We start from the raw sequence: 18,184 nt of genomic DNA on the forward strand, positions 1-18,184 counted from the left end.
CTCATTCTTATGTTCTTGTGTAACCAAACCAATTGGTGTACGCAAAAAAAAAAAAAAAAAAAAAAAAAAAAAAAAATAGATAACAGAATCGAATTTCGAAAGTTTTATCATATGAAGCGTCAAGCGATTTTATTACTCGGATAAGGAGGAAGAGAAGAGGTGAAGGAGGGAAGGAGAAGGAGGAGGAGGAAGAGGAGTAGTCTTTCCCCTCCCCTCTTCACTTTGACAAAGCTCTTCACAGATTATATGAAGCTTATCGGTCGACGATTTTAATCAATTTGAGCTAAGCCCCAGCAATCCAAAGGATTAAGAACGTCGTCGTCATAAAATCAACAAAGTTCGCCACAATGTGGCAATATCTTCCCGTCAAAGATCCCTCTCTCTCTCTCTCTCTCTCTCTCTCTCTCTCTCTCTCTCTCTCTCTCTCTCTCTCTCTCTCTCTCTCTCTCTCTCTCTCTCTCTGCTCTCTCTCTCTCTGCTCTCCCTCTCTCTGCTCTGCTCTCCCTGCTCTCTCTCTCTTCTCTGCTCTCTCTTTCTCTCTCTCTCTGCTCTCTCTCTTTCTCTATCTCTCTCTCTCTACTCTCTCTCTTTCTCTTTCTCTACTCTCTCTCTGCTCTCCCTGCTCTCTCTCTCTGCTCTCTCTGCTTTACTCTCTTTTTCTTTCTCTGCTCTGCTCTGCTGTCTCCCTCTTAGTGTCTCTGCCAAATATACTGGGTCTTCCTCTGCGGTCACACAAAACCAACCCTTTTCCGTCCCTGCTAATTGAACAAAAAAAAACAACAAAAAAAAACATTCCATTACGTAAATGCGTGCGCGCGCGCGTGTATGTGTGTACTTGAGCAGTATAAAAGACAGAGACAGAGAATATACCAAGAGCGTTTGCTTTAAGTGTTTGAATACATTCATGCATATATGTACAATCTCCCCTGTGTGTGTGTGTGTGTGTGTGTGTGTGTGTGTGTGTGTGTGTGTGTGTGTGTGTGTGTGTGTGTGTGTGTGCGTGCGTGCGTGTGCCATGTGCACTGCCTTCCCACGTGCAGAGGTGAGAACCATGAGCAACGTGATTCACAGAACGTCTGAGGGCCACGTGACGTCACCTGGCCTCCGAGGTCATTTTTGGACAGAGCGTATTTTGACATTGGTCGGACCTTCCTGGCCCTTCTCGTTGTCATTTGTCTCCCGAGGAAGGTCTCCGAGACGTCAACACAACCATTAACCAACGGTGGTGCCTTTGCCAAGACGACTTGGTTTGGTGTGTCCCACCCCGTCTTCAGAGTCCCATGCGGTTGAATAAAATCACATTATTTATCTGTCAATTTCTTATTATTTACTATTTATCTATTTGCTTATTATCTAACCTTACCTGTTTATATACTTATTTTATTTATTATTATTTATATTATGATTTTTATTTATTTGTTTATTTATCTATTTATCATTGTTATATATATATATATTTTTTTTTGCGTCCGACCTAGTTATGGACCAAAAGGTCTCCTGATGGTATGCTACTCCTTTGTAATCCTTTGTAATCCTTTGGAGATAGACTGAAGACAAGGCCAAGTCCTATCCGGCCTGGAAGGAGATGATCGAGATAGCGTGTATGGCCTCCTCATCCTCACTTAGCCTACTTTCATCCTATGCCTGCCATCCTCTCTTATTCGGTTCCTGTACTCTCTTTCTCTCTTTCACTGTTCTCGCTTGTACCTCATATGCTCTTTTTCTTACCTCACCTTGCACTCACGTCTCTCTCTCTCTCTCTCTCTCTCTCTCTCTCTCTCTCTCTCTCTCTCTCTCTCTCTCTCTCTCTCTCTCTCTCTCTCTCTCTCTCTCTCTCTCTCTCTCTCTCTCTCTCTCTCTCTCTCTCTCTCTCTCTCTCTCTCTCTCTCTCTCTCTCTCTCTCACTCTCTCTCTCTCTCTCTCTTTTGCTCTTTTCCTTGACCTCCCACGTTTTCAGCTCGCCTAACACGCTCTCCTCTTCACCTCTCATGCTCTCTTCTTTGCACGCTCTTCTCCTCGCCTCCCTGCTCTCTTTCTTGTCTATTGAACCCCCTCCCCTCCTCCCCTCCCCCACCCACCACCCCCGAGCAGCATCAGGAACTTGTAACAAAACCTCGATCGAAACAGCCCATTGTTGTTGTTGTTCTCCTCGTCGATGTTATTGTCCCTCGCTCTTGATCCCTTCTGCTTACCACCCCCTCCCACCCCCGATCACCCTCCCGTTCCTGTGAGCGCTGGTGGAGCTGGGGAGGTCCTGAAATAGCCACTGAAAGGTGGAGTTTGGTGGAAGGCCAATCGTATACTCCACTCTTGGGTTAACATGTGGAGTCTATCTACGGAATTAAATTCTCTGATAACACGGTAACGTTCCTTATGGGTTTTGTTTGACCTAAAGGCGTTATCATATTGGGCTATTTTTCCGCCGACTTTTGAAGCAGATTCGCAGCCTGCAGCTTTCGGAAATCAATCTGATATGCTGTGGGGAAAATAATTTTCCCCCAGCATATCAAATGATATTTTATATAAATGGTTGAGAAAAACAAAATAGTTTGCCATAATGGTTTTACGGAGGATTTTTTTTTTTTTTAAATGTGGGCGGTACGGTCGATGAATCGGAAGTCGGAGGAAAAATATCCCAGTGTGATAGCCCCTTAAGGGTGTACGATTCCAAAATATCCCAGTGTGATAGCCCCTTGCTGTAGCTAAAGCCAGCAGATTTCATTCAGCTTCCGGGAAGGTGCATCACTCAGGACTGTGTCACGAAACTCGAGGAAGATCTTGAAGTATTTGTGGCGACAGAATCTCTCTATTCCGTCACGGAGTTGACGGGCGTTGGCACCCTCCCGTGCAGTGCCTCAGCGACCTTGACCCCTGCAAGGGCGTGGATGGGCGTGGGTGGCGGAAGTCCAAGGAATGAACGAAGTCTTGTTCGATCGAGACCCCATTCCCACCCCCAACCTCCGTTTCCCCCAAGGCCCGGCTGGTTAGAATTAAGAACAAGAAAATGGAGGAGACTGTAAGAGACCATAAGGCCTACACTAGGAAGTTTCATGTCCCATACCACTTGTCATCAGTATCTATAAAGTTACCTAACCTTCCCTTAAAGCAATCACTAGTTTCAGCGCGCACTACAGGGTTACTAAGTCTATTCCATTCGTTAACCATTCTGTTAGTAAACAAGTTCTTGATTATTCCCTTCTTACACCTAGATTTGTCTAGCTCTAGCAAGAACAAGGAGCTAGGGTACGCGTTACCCTGTTGAAGGAATTAATGGAACAAATCCAGAGGGATGAGAATGCACTGGGCGAGACGAAGTGGATGAAGAAGATGACAGGAGGGAGAGGGAGAGAGAGCGGAAGAAGAAGAGGAGGAGGTGGAGGAGGAGGAGGAGGAGGAGGAGGAGGAGGAGGAGGAGGAGGAGGAGGAGGGGGAGGAAGATAAGAATGAAGAGAACGTAAATGATAAGAGGAAAGTGGAGATGATTTAAAGGAAAGAAAAGAAGAAACGAAGTGTTAGCAGACCCTTTGGCAGACTCTACTCGCAGGCTGAAGACTTTTGCAAAAAATAAAAGATAAATAAATGAAATAAAAAATTAATAAATCAATAAATAAAAAAATAAACAAACAAAAAATAAATGAATAGATAAATGTACTAGAGGACCGAAGAATTTTACAACTAAAAAAAATATATATATATTCTACTAACCGACTTAAGACTTTTGCAACTCGAATAAATAAATGAATAAAAGATAAAAGAAAAACACGTAAGGGGGTGACGGTGCCAAGTACCTGCGTGACTCCCAAATCCCGCGGAAGTAGAGCCGAAACAACAAAGATCCAAACGTCTGAGGAAGAAAGAGTCATTAGTCACGATGTAGTGATCTCATTTTTCAGATTCCAATGAAGTAAAGCACTGTACTGTAAATCAATTCTACCTGAAGAGGAAGAATAAGAAAAAAATATATAAACAACAAAACAAAGAAAAAAAACAAAAGAAAGATAACCACAAAGTGAAAATAAAAGAGAATGAGAAAATGAAGGGAGGAAAGATAAAGGGTTAGAAGAAGAATATGAAAAGAAGAAGAAAGAAGAAGGAGGAAGAGGAGGAGGAGGAGGAGGAGGAAGTAAAAATTATGAAATAAATTTTTTTGAGGTCGGGTGCAGGAACCGCGTGACGTCACCGATGACAAATGTAGACACAAAGGAGAAGGAGTTCTTAATGAAATGAAGATGAGCGTGGCGAAATGAGAGGAAGGCGGGAGGTGGGGGGAGGTGGGAGGGGGAGGGGGGAGGGGGAGAGCTGCACGATAACATTAGGAGGACGGGAGACGGCGGAGGAGGGGGAGGGGAAGAAGGAGGTGACTAGGAGTAAGGGAAGGATTAAGAAGAGATGTGAAGAGAGTTGGAGAAGGAGGAGGAGATGGGAAGAAAGGAAACGAAGAAAAAGGAAGGAAGAATAAAAGAAAGGAGATCAGAAGGATATAAGGAAGAATGAAGAAGGAAGGGAGTGACGTAGAGGGAAGATAGAGGAGAGGAGGAAGGGGATGAGGAATAGGAGGAAGGTTAAATGGAGGAAGAGAGAGAATTGAGGAGGAGGAGCAGTTAGAGAAGGAGGAGAGAGAAGGAAGAGAACAAGAAGATTGGAAAAAATAAAATGAAAATACAGAAGGAAGGAAAAATAAAAAGTCAGAAAGATGGAAAGAAGAAACAAGAAGAAAGGAAAGAGAGTTTGAGCGAGATTCGTGGACACGACAGCTAATGAAATAAACTTCACATCTCACACTAAAACAATTACTTTTGACACATTTCAAGATTATAAGAAGTACACCTATCTTCACTTGCAAGTGTAACAGTGTCTGACGTCTTTAAGGTCGCTATCGTAAAGGTATTGTTTATATCATATATATACGACATAAACAATTCATCTATATCGTAAACTTGAAATTTAGATTAATAACTTTCATATACCAATCTAGAAAATTGTCTCCTCAAATGTATTTAAGTCGGTTGACCCGTTGCCTCTGAATCAGGAAAATACGTAAAAATCTACCCCACCGGCTCGTTTGTCTTCCTTCCTTCCGGGTTGGTAGTCAGAGGAGATGGAAGAAAGAAAGCAAGATTGAAAAAATTAAATGAAATAAATCCAAACGGCTCGAGGGTACGGAATGTTGAAGGGAAATATATTTTGCGTTTGTTGGGAAAGTCCATTATTTTCGCTTGGAAATGTTACAGTGTCTGCCTAACCTCTATTTCTGCATCTACCTCTCTCTATCTCTCTCTCTACCTCCCTCTATCTCTCTCTCTTTCTCTCTCTCTCTCTCTCTCTCTCTCTCTCTCTCTCTCTCTCTCTCTCTCTCTCTCTCTCTCTCTCTCTCTCTCTCTCTCTCTCTCTCTCTCTCTCTCTCTCTCTCTCTCTCTCTCTCTCTCTCTCTCTCTCTCTCTCTCTCTCTCTCTCTCTCTCTCTCACTCACTGTAAGTACATGACATGGAGAGGTAGTTGTAAATATAGCATGGAAAATAAATAATCGCAGCGTTGCCACATTTCACAAAATACACTATATTCTTTATGGTTGGAAGTAATTATACCCAGGTGATACATACTGAATCCATAGCCGCAACGTTGCCACATTTATTGAAACACGCTAGTCGCTCTACTTCAAATGAACAAAGAAGTACTGGCAATAGAGGATTATTGCCACATTAAAGAAAAAGAACTTACATTTACAGCTGTTATTTGTTCTTTGTTCAATATATTAAGCCGGTTTCAGTTCGTCCATCTGGTGTTGTGAATTCTTTGTTCAATTTATCATATCACCAGACGGTTTTGTTCAGCTTAACTCAGGATTTGGTGTTAAAAAAGAACTGATAAAGTACATTTCATTTGCGATGGTATTCCATCATCTCTTTCGATTCTTCAGCCCAAGTAAATATTTTATAAAACGAGATAAGATGTAATCCTCTGCGACACTGACGGGAGACTACGGAATTGAATAGGGTAATATACAGAGGAGGCTGGTGTCACCCGGTATGGAAAAGGTTAATCGGGGTAAGTTTAAGACGCGCATACTTCTCAAGATATTCCAAGTCACTTGCAGGAGTTGCTTGGTTGCAAATTTGGTTCTTCTTTTTTTTCTTTTTTTTTTCTTCAAGAAGAACCTAGGCGTTTCTTTTTTCTTTTTCTTTTTTCTTTAAGATTTTTTTTTTGGGGGGGAGGAGCCTTCGAGCGCACGAATGTATAATACCATTTTACAGAATATTTATTTCCTCCTTTTGTCTTTTTTCGACCTATCTTTACATGTTATTCAAAGTTGTTTTGGAAATATCTTGAATAAAGCAATTTGACAGGATGATGAAAGTGATAATCTCCTTGATGCTTCAAAAGCCCTTTTACAATGTCAGAGGTCCATATAGGCTTCTAGAATCTCCTGTACATTTCTAGAAGTTTTGGAGGACTTCAAACGCCCTTGGGCGCTTTTAGAAACCTAAAGATTTTCCCAGAAATCCCCAGACGTTTCTAGAAGCTCACAGATATTTCAAGAAACCCACGAACGCTTCCAGAAGGCCATAGATCTTTTTGGAAGCTGATAAATCCTTCTAGAAGTTTCCAGAATCCAATAGAAGATTCCAGAAATTTAGTTACTTGCAGAAGGCCATAGACGTTCCCAGGTGTTTTTTTAACGCTTCCAAAAAACCGATATGCTCTTCTACAAGCCTTTGGATGTTTCTGGAAGCTCGTGGACGCTTCCAGAAGACTACGGACACTGCCAGAATCTCGTGGACTATTCTGGAACCTCGCCGAGTGCCCTGGAATGCGCCTGGAAGATTCTATGAGCAATATCCCGTCCAGGGGGGGAAATTGAATTCAATTCAGTGACAAGACCTGGCAGGGGATGCAACGACCGGTCTTCGAGAGACAGGTATTGAGATTGGAGAGTATTAGTGCCGTGCATCTTGAGCAATTGGATACAAATAACACCAACACGCAAGCTTGAGCGGGCTCTATACGGTCAATATTATTGCGCAATATTCCGTATTGTACAATATTATTGACGGTGTAGGGGTGGTGTTGAAGAGGCACACGAGTTTGGCCTGTATATATGAAGAGTTCAATATATTGTGTCAATCTTCAATACCACCAGTACATGATCAATATTATTGTGCAATATACCGTATTGTACAATATTATTCATGGTGTAAGAATGGTATTGCAGATGCACACGCGTTTGACCTAAGTATTTGACGTCTTCAATATATTGTGTCATTCTTCAATATTATCCCTACACCATCGGTAATATTGTACAATACGGAATATTGCGCAATGGTATTGATCGTGTAGGGCCAGCTATAACCTCGCCCCTCTACGTCGACAGGACACTTCACAGGCTTGATTCTGGCTACTGACAGACAATTTTATTCAGCTGAGGGACGTCACTTCATGGAGTGGTTGACCGTGCTCTCTGTATAGATGTTGGTGTCTCCGTCGCCAGACGATTCTATTCGGATGAAAAACTGAACTCGAGAGCAATGACGTCATGTCGAAATTTCTGGAAAGAATTGGACAAAGTGACATCATGGGCACATTGATTTTATTTCTCTATTATTATTCCTCTTAAGGGAAGTGAGCAAAGCTAGTAACGTAAAATACTTTAGTTTTGGATAGTGGGAAAAGAATCGGAAGTTTTTTCCCCTAACCTGTAAGAAATCTGGCATAACTAGTGACGTCAGATCTGAGTAAAGAAATTTGTGGTACATTTTGTGATGTTACTTTTTGGTATTAGGTGTTGGCAAGCCTATTGGCGTCAATTTTAGACATTAGGAAACAACTGGCAGGCGTACTGACGTCAGTTTACCCGTAGCCACGTCCACATCCATGCGTGGCCGCGTTGATTTGACAGTTGAGGTCGTATTTAGGGAGAGCAGTTACCAAGAGGAAAATAAATAAATAAAAAACGGCGCTCAAAGGCAAGGTGGAATGTGGCGGCGAAGCCTCATCTCGTTGCTTGCTTACTTGTTCACAATCCCCTGGTTTTATGAATTGCTGTTGTTCTCGGGAGTTTTCTTGCTAGTTTGCGCCAACCGATTTTATTCAAACGAGTGGGGGAAGAAAGTTGTCATCACACTGGGCTGTTTTTACCTCCGACTGTTGGAACAAATCTGCAGCCCGTAGCTTCCGTGAAGGAATCTGATATGCTGGAGGAAGTTGATTTTCCTTCAGCATATCAAATGACATTCTATATGTTTTTGTTGAGAAAACAAATAGTTTGCCTTAGTGATTTTCCGGCCAAAAAAAAAAAAAAAAGAAAAAGAAAAAGTGGAGGTGGACGGTACAGCCGATTAATCGGAGGTTGGAGGTAAAATAGCTCAGTGTGATAACCCCTGAAGGTATTAGACGATTTATTCAGCTGAAGGACTGTGAGGGAAGGGTGAGTGCGGCTGTAAGCTGTCTAGGCGTTTCTAGTTATTGATTGACTGGTTGATTGATTGATTGATCAACATCCTCAACTATCTTTCCGTCAATTTACGTCGTGGACCTCTTCCGATTTGGATACATTCCTTCCTCTTCCTTTTCTCTTTACGAAAAGATTATTTTAATTCCTCACTCCTCCTCCTTTTTTTTTTTTTTTTTCCTTCTTCTTCTTCTTCTTCTTCTTCTTCTTCTTCTTCTTCTTCTTCTTCTTCTTCTTCTTCTTCTTCTTCTTCTTCTTCTTCTTCTTCTTCTTCTTCTTCTTCTTCTTCTTCTTCTTCTTCTTCTTCTTCTTCTTCTTCTTCTTTTCTTCTTCTTCTTCTTCTTCTTCTTCTTCTTCTTCTTCTTCTTCTTCTTCTTCTTCTTCTTCTTCTTCTTCTTCTTCTTCTTCTTCTTCTTCTTCTTCTTCTTCTTCTTCTTCTTCTTCTTCTTCTTGGCTCATGGTTCCCTTCCTCGAGTTCTCTTTGTCCTACGCAGGAAAAAGCGACATAATTAATGAACTGTGGTTAGGAAAAATCCGTGAGATTATGTGATTTTCTGGAGGGAGCCGTGGAACGAAGAGTTGTAGCTTCTGCGTGTAAGAGACAGAAGCTGGATGGAGAGCACAGGTACGCGAAAGACACCAGCTAATGAAGAAGATGACAGAGACTGGGAGAGAGAAGGGAAATGGAGAGAGGAAGAGAGAGGGAAGGGAGAAGGGAGGGAGATGGGGGTGGGAGAAAGGGGCAGAAGCTTAGAGACACTGCGAGTACGCACAAAACCAGAGGGTTAGGCAGAAGACAGGTTATGAATGAGGGACGTTATATAGAATGGAGTTGGGAAGGCAGATATATATATATATATATAGATATATATATATATATATATATATATATATATATATATATATATATATATATGACGTAAGCGGAGTAGGAAACACAGGAGTCTTGGTCTTGAGTTTATTCCTGACTAGTTTCGCTGGTATGCTTCCTTTGAAAAAGCATACCTGCGAAACTCGACAGAAATAAACTCAAGACAAAGACTCCTGTGTTTCCTACTCTGCTTACGTCAACCTGTCAAAATGTCTCAGCAATATATATACATACATATATATACATATATATATATATATATATATATATATATATATATATATATATATATATATATATATATATATATATATATATATAAGGAGAGATAGAAATAGATGGAAGGAGTGAGGACCAGGCTGGCGTATCGACTTGTATATTCTGGCTACCTCTACAGAAGCTATACATACACCTCTATTGCCCCGAGGGAAAAGTAAATAAACTCGTTTCATTAAACCCTTTGATTACGTTCATCTTGTTATGTATTTATCCTGCCAACCACCAAGTGATCACTTTCCCTCAAGGATCACTGACGCCTTGATGAGTTTTTTTTTTTTTATACTTTGATTACCACCAGACCAAGCTAAGGTTCAGTATAAAAGGTTATCACACTGGGCAGAATTCCATGGGCTTCACCAGCGCCGAGAGTGTTCGTTTGAGTAAAGACGACTTCGGTTGCAATATTTTATTTTTGAAAATCTCCGAATGTCAAATGATCTTTCCGTCATCTATAGCAAAGTTGAATGATGAAGTAAGATATTATAAACCTAGACAAATGTTAGACATACTGTTGAAGTGTTCTTAGAGAAATCTAGATTTCAGTACAAGAGAAGTCATATTCTAGTTATACAGATAAGGGTTGGAGGTAGGATGTTGGAGGAAAAATGGCCCAGTGTGATAGCCCATTTAGAAGAGAGTTGTTTTGTACTCTCAGATGTGGATCTTAGGTAGACACAAGCATCTCGAACTCAGCCCGGGCGAAGCTGATAAGCCCCACGTTTTACGACCCCCACGCTTTGTCCTGAAATTTGTTGGTACTCGATGTCAGGAAGAGTCTTGTTTACTCTTGTATCCCAAGTCATAATGATCTTTTCCCTCTCGGGTTTATGTGCATTGTAGCTGTTGTGTTTAGAGGACCCTGAGGTACGAGACGAGACGAGTGCGGTTACTCATATTTGACATTTGGTTCGCCTGGCAGCAAAAGATGCGGAACGGAGGGAAGAAGTGTGTTTACTTCAATAGAAGAGGGACGTTTTATCATTGCCATTTTGGAAGGTTTCCATTACAATAATGTTTTTCTTCTACAAGTGGAGTCTGAGTTGTTTGTGACTGAGATCAGGAGTGTTGGTTTTCCGTTCATTATATAATGACGAACATAATTCACAATACGTACATACCCAGTAGTCCTTTATCATTTGATAACTTACAATATTGTATTTTATAGTAATTTGTTACTTAATAACAACATGTGATAATGGCAATTTTGAGCCACTTATAAAAGCTGATAAGAAGATTAGGGTCTACGCGTGCATTAACCGATCGAAATTTCAACCCTTTGTGGACTGCGGGTATGTTTGTAGCCACTGCACGGCCCCAGATGTAAACAGATCAGAACGCAGCTTCCAGAAAGGCGTGAAACTTTCAATTTTCACGTATGACTGTATATACTAATGGTTGCGTTCAAACCGAAGTAGGGTCACGTGGCAATGATGATCTGTTGCAATGGACCCTGAAGCGAATGGAGAGAGATGATGAGAGGTTGCTACACATTCGAGATTATATTGGAGTAAAGCGGTTGACCGTATACCAACGACTGAAACGTGACCTTCAACACTGACTAAAGCAGCGTTTCCCAACCTTTTCCGACCCTAAAGGCGCCCCCTGCAGTCAGGTCAAAGCAGTCCAGCACCCATTAACTGATAGCTTATTACTAAAAGGATGAAGGAAAGTGTATGAATGCGCCGTTTCCAGCACCTCTCACTAATATATTATCACTAGAAATATGTAGGGAAGTGTATGGATGCATTTCTCCTCAGCAGTCCATATGATTGATTTCAGTACCTCAGGTCGACAGACAGTGCTATGAACCCGTCATGTCATGGAAGTATGGTGACATGGCCGCATTGGTGTGATGTGGTGTGACTTAGATGTTTATTATGGCTGTCTGCAGGCGATTTTATTCAAATGAATCAATCCATTCCTGTTTTCGAGGGATTATTCTTTATATCTCCTTTCTTCTTCTTCGTCTTACTTCATTCAGCTGAGGGACCTGAAGAGGAGTATAGTTCATTAAGCAGATATTAAGCTAATTACTTGCACGTCCAGGTCGGGATAAGGACCCCTAGGGGCTTTCAAGGTCTTCAAGAACTCCTTATGTGGCCCCCTGATCCTCAGGGGGTCCCTCATGTGGGCCCCTTACGGGTGTGGCAGAGGTTGCCATGGCGGGGCAGGTTCAACCCCCCCAAGCAACATAAATTCGTTTTTCTTACTGTTAAAGTTCAGCGAGTGAGCACTAAAGTTAACGGTTTTAACGGCCATAACCGTCATTTTTTCTTCTTCTTTGCAGATCCGGAAGATCGGCGGCGGAGGCTTCGGAGAGATTTATGAGGGCCAGGACCTGGTCACGCGAGAACAGGTCGCCCTCAAGCTAGAGTCTGCGAAGCAACCTAAACAGGTGCTCAAGATGGAGGTTGCCGTCCTCAAGAAACTACAGGGTAAGGAGCAGGTCTTCGTTCTCGCCTTTGGAGTGGTACTCGAGTTTTGTATTCTTCACTGAAATATGAAATGTGAATCGTGCACATATACATATACACGTGCACACACACACGCACACACACACACGCACACACACACACACACACACACACACACACACACACACACACACACACACACACACACACACACACACACACACACACACACACACACACACACACACACACACACACACACACACACACACACACACATACATTCAGTCCATAAAAAATGTTCAGTATGCGATAAGTAGAAATCAACGAAAAAAGGAATATAATAAGAAATTAACAATATAATTGAAGATAATATAGAAATCTGAAAAACTTAAAAAACATATAAAATCATACGTGCATGAAGAAAAAGACAGAAACAGTTACATATAAACAAAACAAGCATATACTGATATACACATACCAACACACACCTACACAAACAGAAACTCACACACATGGGGAGATAGGAATCTTCATAAAGGCTGAAATTCACTCTGAAAATTCAGAGATTTCTGAAGAAGCAGCTGTTGGAGTTTAAGCTTAGAGTGACAGAATGTTGTGAGCTTGACTCAGCTTTGCAAGAATTATGTGCACACACACACACACACACACACACACACACACACACACACACACACACACACACACACACACACACACACACACACACACACACACACACACACACACACACACACACACACACTGACATCACCAAGCTAAAAGTCGCAGTATGAAATAATGAACAAAAATTTCGAGTCACCTATATTCATAAAAATAATTTTATGTTAACGATGCTAAAATTTCAATGGCTATGTTTAGGTTAAGACTGTTCCCTCCCAAAAGCTACCGTCACACATTTAGAATTCTCGTCAAATGTTACGAATTTGAAAATCTGGAAGACGGCTTCGCTTACGGTATTCTAGACTTCCCTAAGGATAATAAATTTTTTTTGTCTAATATTCACATAGGTTTAACTTCTCATAGCTCGTCATTCATCTTCTCAATATATAACTCAAAAGAGATTTGAAATTTGTAAATAATAAACGATTGTAACTTAGGACACGAGTCGCGCATGTGTGACGGGACACCACGAGCATAACTCCCCTTCCCGTAAGATACAACCAGGTAAAACACTACATCTCCCGCTCGAGTTGTCCCTTGTCCTGCTCCTCCTCGATAAAGTCCTTCTTTGTTCCTCCAAGGTCGAGACCACGTTTGTCGGTTTATCGGTTGCGGGCGGAATGAGAGGTTCAACTACGTCGTGATGCAGCTCCAAGCCAAGAACCTCGCCGAGCTCCGCCGTGCCCAACCCCGCGGTGCCTTCAGCCTCTCCACCACCCTCCGCCTCGGCCACCAGATCCTTAGGGCCATCGAGGCCATCCACGAAGTCGGCTTCCTCCACCGAGACGTCAAGCCTGTAAGTAACCACGAGCTGCTTCTTCGCGAGAAGCCTGGTAGTGGCGGCCGCCCGGTGTTCGTAAGGTAGCTGAGCCCTTTGAGGCGAGGGGAAGATTTTTTTTTTTTTTTTTTTTTTGAGAACCTAATAATTTCACATTCTTTGATGTACTTGGTGTTGAGGAAAATGATGGCGTAGAATCGCCTTGCATGGTCATATGTCTGATTGATATCGTTATTATTGTTTTTATGATAATTATCTTTATCACTGTTATTATTATTATTATTATTATTATCATTATTATCATTATTATTATTATTATTATTATTACTACTATTATTATTATTATTATTATTATTATTATCATTATTATTATTATTATTATTATTATTATTATTATTATTATTATTATTATTATTATTATTATTACTATTATTATTATTGTTGCTAATATATTTAATATTGTTATTTTCATCATTTCATAGATACTATGGAAATGTCAACCATCAACCTTATCTCTTTCTTTCTATCTCTCTTTCCCTCTTCATCGGATGACAACGACGCCGTCGCTCACCGCAGTCCAACTTCAGCATGGGTCGTCTCCCGCACAACTGCCGAAAGGTATACATGCTCGACTTCGGCCTAGCGCGTCAGTACACCAACGCCAACGGAGAAGTTCGAACCCCGAGAGCTGCAGCAGGATTCAGAGGTAATGAGGTTGGGGAGTCGGTAACCCTCTCAGTGATGACCAACCCCCTTTACGCATTTTATTCTGTCTAACGCCATTTTTTTTTCTTTTTTCTTTTTTTTTTTTTCTTTTTTAAGGTAAGGGAAGGGTCTACGTTCCCTGAAAGGTTGATGTGGAGCTGAGTAAAGGGGTTATCACACTGGGCTATTTTTCCTACAACCTCCGATTAATCGGCGGTATCGTCCACCTCCAGAACATTTACCACCGTAAAATCATCATGGCAAACTATTTTGCTTTCATAACAAAGATACATAGAATGTCATTTGATACACTGGAGGGAAATAATTTTCCTTCAGCATCTCAGATGCCTTCGCAAAAGCTTTGGGCTGCAAATTGGCTCAAACAGTCGAAGGAAAAATTGCCCAGTGTGATAACGAGGGACGGATAAGGTGTCAGAGTGTCTTGGACGTGTCCCTCGCTTTACTGGCTCCCTTTATAGACTTTGTTATGCTTAACCCATTCAACTCATGCCAGCCGCTTGTGGTGTAGATACAAAAAACCGGATATGGTAGGCCTCGCGCCGGCCCGTACATCTGAATATCATCTGATGCGGCTTGACCGCGCGAGGATTGACGTCATATTTTTCTGGTGTTTGATCGAACATTTTTTTTTTTTTTTTATGATTTGTTGTTTTATTTGACCAAATGACAAGAATATTGTCATCGGAGTTTAAAGGGTTAATGGCAAACTATTTTACTCACCAAAGGGAACGATAATCGTAGCACAAGGGTCTCTACCCCGAGCTAAATGAAGTTGCTGAGGAACATATAGTAAAAAAAAAAATATATATATATATATATATATACATATATATATATATATATATATATATATATATATATATATATATAATTAATTTCAAATTTTATTTTGCCTGTCTTTTGCTTAACCGTGTACTCATTTGTCACCTTTACCACCGTGGACACGTTGACGCAATCTATCGATTATGTTCTGGTAGAAGACCGGAGGGAGGTAGTTTTACATAATTGCGGGGACGAACTCCTGCCAGAAGAGGCTGTCGATCGACCAAGACCCTTCGAGCGAGCTGGAGACGTACCTTCATTAGAAGGACATTTTTTTTTCTTTTTTTTTTTTCTTTTTCTTTTCTTCTTACTGTGGCGACTGATTCCTCCTCCTCTTCCTCTCAGGCACTGTTTTCTTTTTCTTTTTATTCTCCTTTTTTTCTTTTCTTTTCTTTTCTTTACGAGCCCCGGGCTGTGCCTGTCCCGGCTTCGCCATGGTGTTCGGCTTTGCTTTAAGCGGCCTCCGGCAGCTAGATGATTTAATGCAACGTGCGTTCCTATACCATCATTATCGCCATCACCATAATTATCACCTTCATCATCATCGCCCATGCAACATTTTCAAATATAGATTATTTCTATAAACTATTACTTCTATATACTATGACTGAAACGTCTGTTTTCTTCACCTCTCAATTTTTTCTTTCTTTACTGAGGTGTCTGTTTTCTCCACTTCTCAGTTTTTTCTTTACTGAGGCATCTGTTTTCTTCACTTCTCAATTTTTTTCTTTCTTTACTGAAGCGTCTGTTTTCTCCACCTCTCAGTTTTTTTTCTTTCTTTACTGAAGCGTCTGTTTTCTCAACCTCTTATTTTGTTTTTTTTCTTTCTTTACTGAAGCGTCTATTTTCTCCCACCTCTCAATTTTTTTCTTTCTTTACTGAAGCGTCTGTTTTCTCCCACCTCTCAGGGTTTTTTTTTCTTTCTTTACTGAAGCGTCTGTTTTCTCAACCTCTTATTTTGTTTTTTTTCTTTCTTTACTGTAGCGTCTATTTTCTCCCCCCTCTCAATTTTTTTCTTTCTATGAACTGAAACGTCTGTTTTCTTCACCTCTCAATTTTTTCTTTCTTTACTGAAGTGTCTGTTTTACAAAGGATTACAAAGGCGGAGCATGCCGACAGTTTTTTCTTTACTGAAGCATCTGTTTTCTTCACCTCTCAATTTTTTTCTTTCTTTACTGAAACGTCTGTTTTCTCCCACCTCTCAGGGTTTTTTTTCTTTCTTTACTGAAGCGTCTGTTTTCTCCTCCCCCACCTCTCAGTTTTTTTCTTTCTTTACTGAAGCGTCTGTTTTCTTCCACCTCTCAGTTATTTTTTTCTTAACTGAAGCGTCTGTTTTCTCTTCCTCCCACCTCTCAGGCACTGTGCGCTACGCCTCCATCAACGCGCACAAGAACAAGGAGATGGGACGCCACGACGACCTGTGGTCTCTCTTTTACATGATCGTCGAGTTCGTCAACGGACAGCTTCCTTGGAGAAAAATCAAAGACAAAGAACAGGTTTGTCGGCTACACATAAGAACGTGAACCATATCAATACATATATATATATTGTGTGTATGCATGTATGATTGCATGCATGTATATATTTGCATATGTATAAGAGAGAGAGAGAGAGAGAGAGAGAGAGAAAGAGAGAGAGAGAGAGAGAAACAGACCAATTGTCTGTTCGCCCAAGTATGACACTTAGACTCCTCCCGATTGCCCATATAAGGATGTTGGAAACACGATTCACTTGTTCGGATTTCTTTTTTCATAAATATAAAAACTGAGGTAGTGATGTTACATATTTTTGTCCTGATAGGAATTACATTTCCACCAAACAGTGAACAGGGATTTTCAAAATAGGAAAAAAGTGGCAAAACCTCAGTGTCACTTGAGACCAGAGATGTTGCTGTTATGGACTGTATTTTACAAGCGTTTTTGTACTTGTAAACAATCTTGCGCTGTAAATGAGAATGTGGTAGTATGTAGCGCTGTTTATGATTCTGCAGGCCTTTTTAAACCAGGAGGAACCAAGATAAGAGGGAGGGAAGGGGGGATGGGAGTGGAATATGTGGGGATGGAAGGAGTGGGAGTGGTTCTTATGGTTTTGTTTTTTGGCTACCTCCCTTGTAAGGGGGAAAAAGCCTTTGGTATATATGTACGTATGTATGTATGTATGTATGTATGTATGTATATATATGTATGCAGACAAACCACTGGGAAAATGAAAGAGATGAGACAGAGCGCTTTCGTCTATTCAGACGAAAGCGCTTGGTCTCATCTTTTTCATTTTCCCAGTGGTTTGTCTGCATACTAGTATCACGCGTTCAAGTGATTTCTTCTGCAATATGTATGTATGTATGTTCAATCGTCAAGCATTATTTTCTTTTGTTTTCAGGTTGGGCTCATGAAAGAGAAGTACGACCATCGGTTACTCATCAAACACTTGCCCTCCGACTTCAAGCAGTACCTCGAACATATTCAGAATCTTGACTACTACGACAAGCCAGATTATGCCGTCAGTATATCAGAGTCCTTTGTTATACTCATATATATTTGAGTACTTGGCTATACTCGTGTACATGTGTGTGTGTGTGTGTGTTTTTGCTCTTATAATGAACTACCATATTGTTTCTTGTCTTCCTCTAATCATGGTTGTAAACCCACAGGTTTCGCATACTTGGAATTTGATAACATGGAGACATTTTATGTTTTGCTGTCACAGACAGACGATCTTATTCAACTGAGGAATGGGTGGACCCTGGCCTGAATGGCGTCTCAGTCGATCGAGACCCCGGGGAGTGTATAAGCTATGCAGTTCACATCGAGAGTAAAATGATCAAATGCGAATACAGATCCATGTGGTTGACCCTTGCAATCAATGCCCATTGTGTTTCAAGTCTCCTTTGTATTCCGTAATTCTTCTTGATATACCACATCCAGATTCACCAGTGTATGTCCTGTGACAGCGACCGTACTAAATTTGACACGTTACACTATTATTATTATTATTTTCATTTTCTTGTTTATCTTTTAACATATCACCGATGATACTTCTCAATGACGTGGTGATATTGAAACTTCATTTATGGAAATAGTTTTTTAGGATCGTTATCCCGTTGGAGCTCGGAATAGTTATATATTTATTCTCTTTACTTCGTTATTTCTATAGTCTTTCTCTTC

The 18,184-nt window shown here is 40.9% G+C and overlaps 1 protein-coding gene across 7 annotated transcripts in view; it reads left to right on the plus strand.

Annotated features, from left to right (window-relative positions):
- Asator (tau-tubulin kinase asator) overlaps window positions 1-18,184 on the plus strand; it is a 384,867-nt gene that overhangs the window by 327,520 nt on the left and 39,163 nt on the right. For all 7 annotated transcript variants that reach the window (XM_076200954.1, XM_076200949.1, XM_076200952.1 and 4 more), the window contains 5 exons: window positions 11,884-12,031; window positions 13,276-13,490; window positions 14,049-14,178; window positions 16,377-16,516; window positions 17,400-17,519. In XM_076200954.1, the coding sequence (XP_076057069.1) occupies window positions 11,884-12,031; window positions 13,276-13,490; window positions 14,049-14,178; window positions 16,377-16,516; window positions 17,400-17,519 (753 nt within the window). The remainder of the gene's footprint in view (window positions 1-11,883; window positions 12,032-13,275; window positions 13,491-14,048; window positions 14,179-16,376; window positions 16,517-17,399; window positions 17,520-18,184) is intronic.

The sequence above is a fragment of the Oratosquilla oratoria genome, chromosome 17 (genome assembly GCF_046742065.1).
Source record: "Oratosquilla oratoria isolate Oo_2021 chromosome 17, ASM4674206v1, whole genome shotgun sequence".
Lineage (NCBI taxonomy): Eukaryota > Metazoa > Arthropoda > Malacostraca > Stomatopoda > Squillidae > Oratosquilla > Oratosquilla oratoria.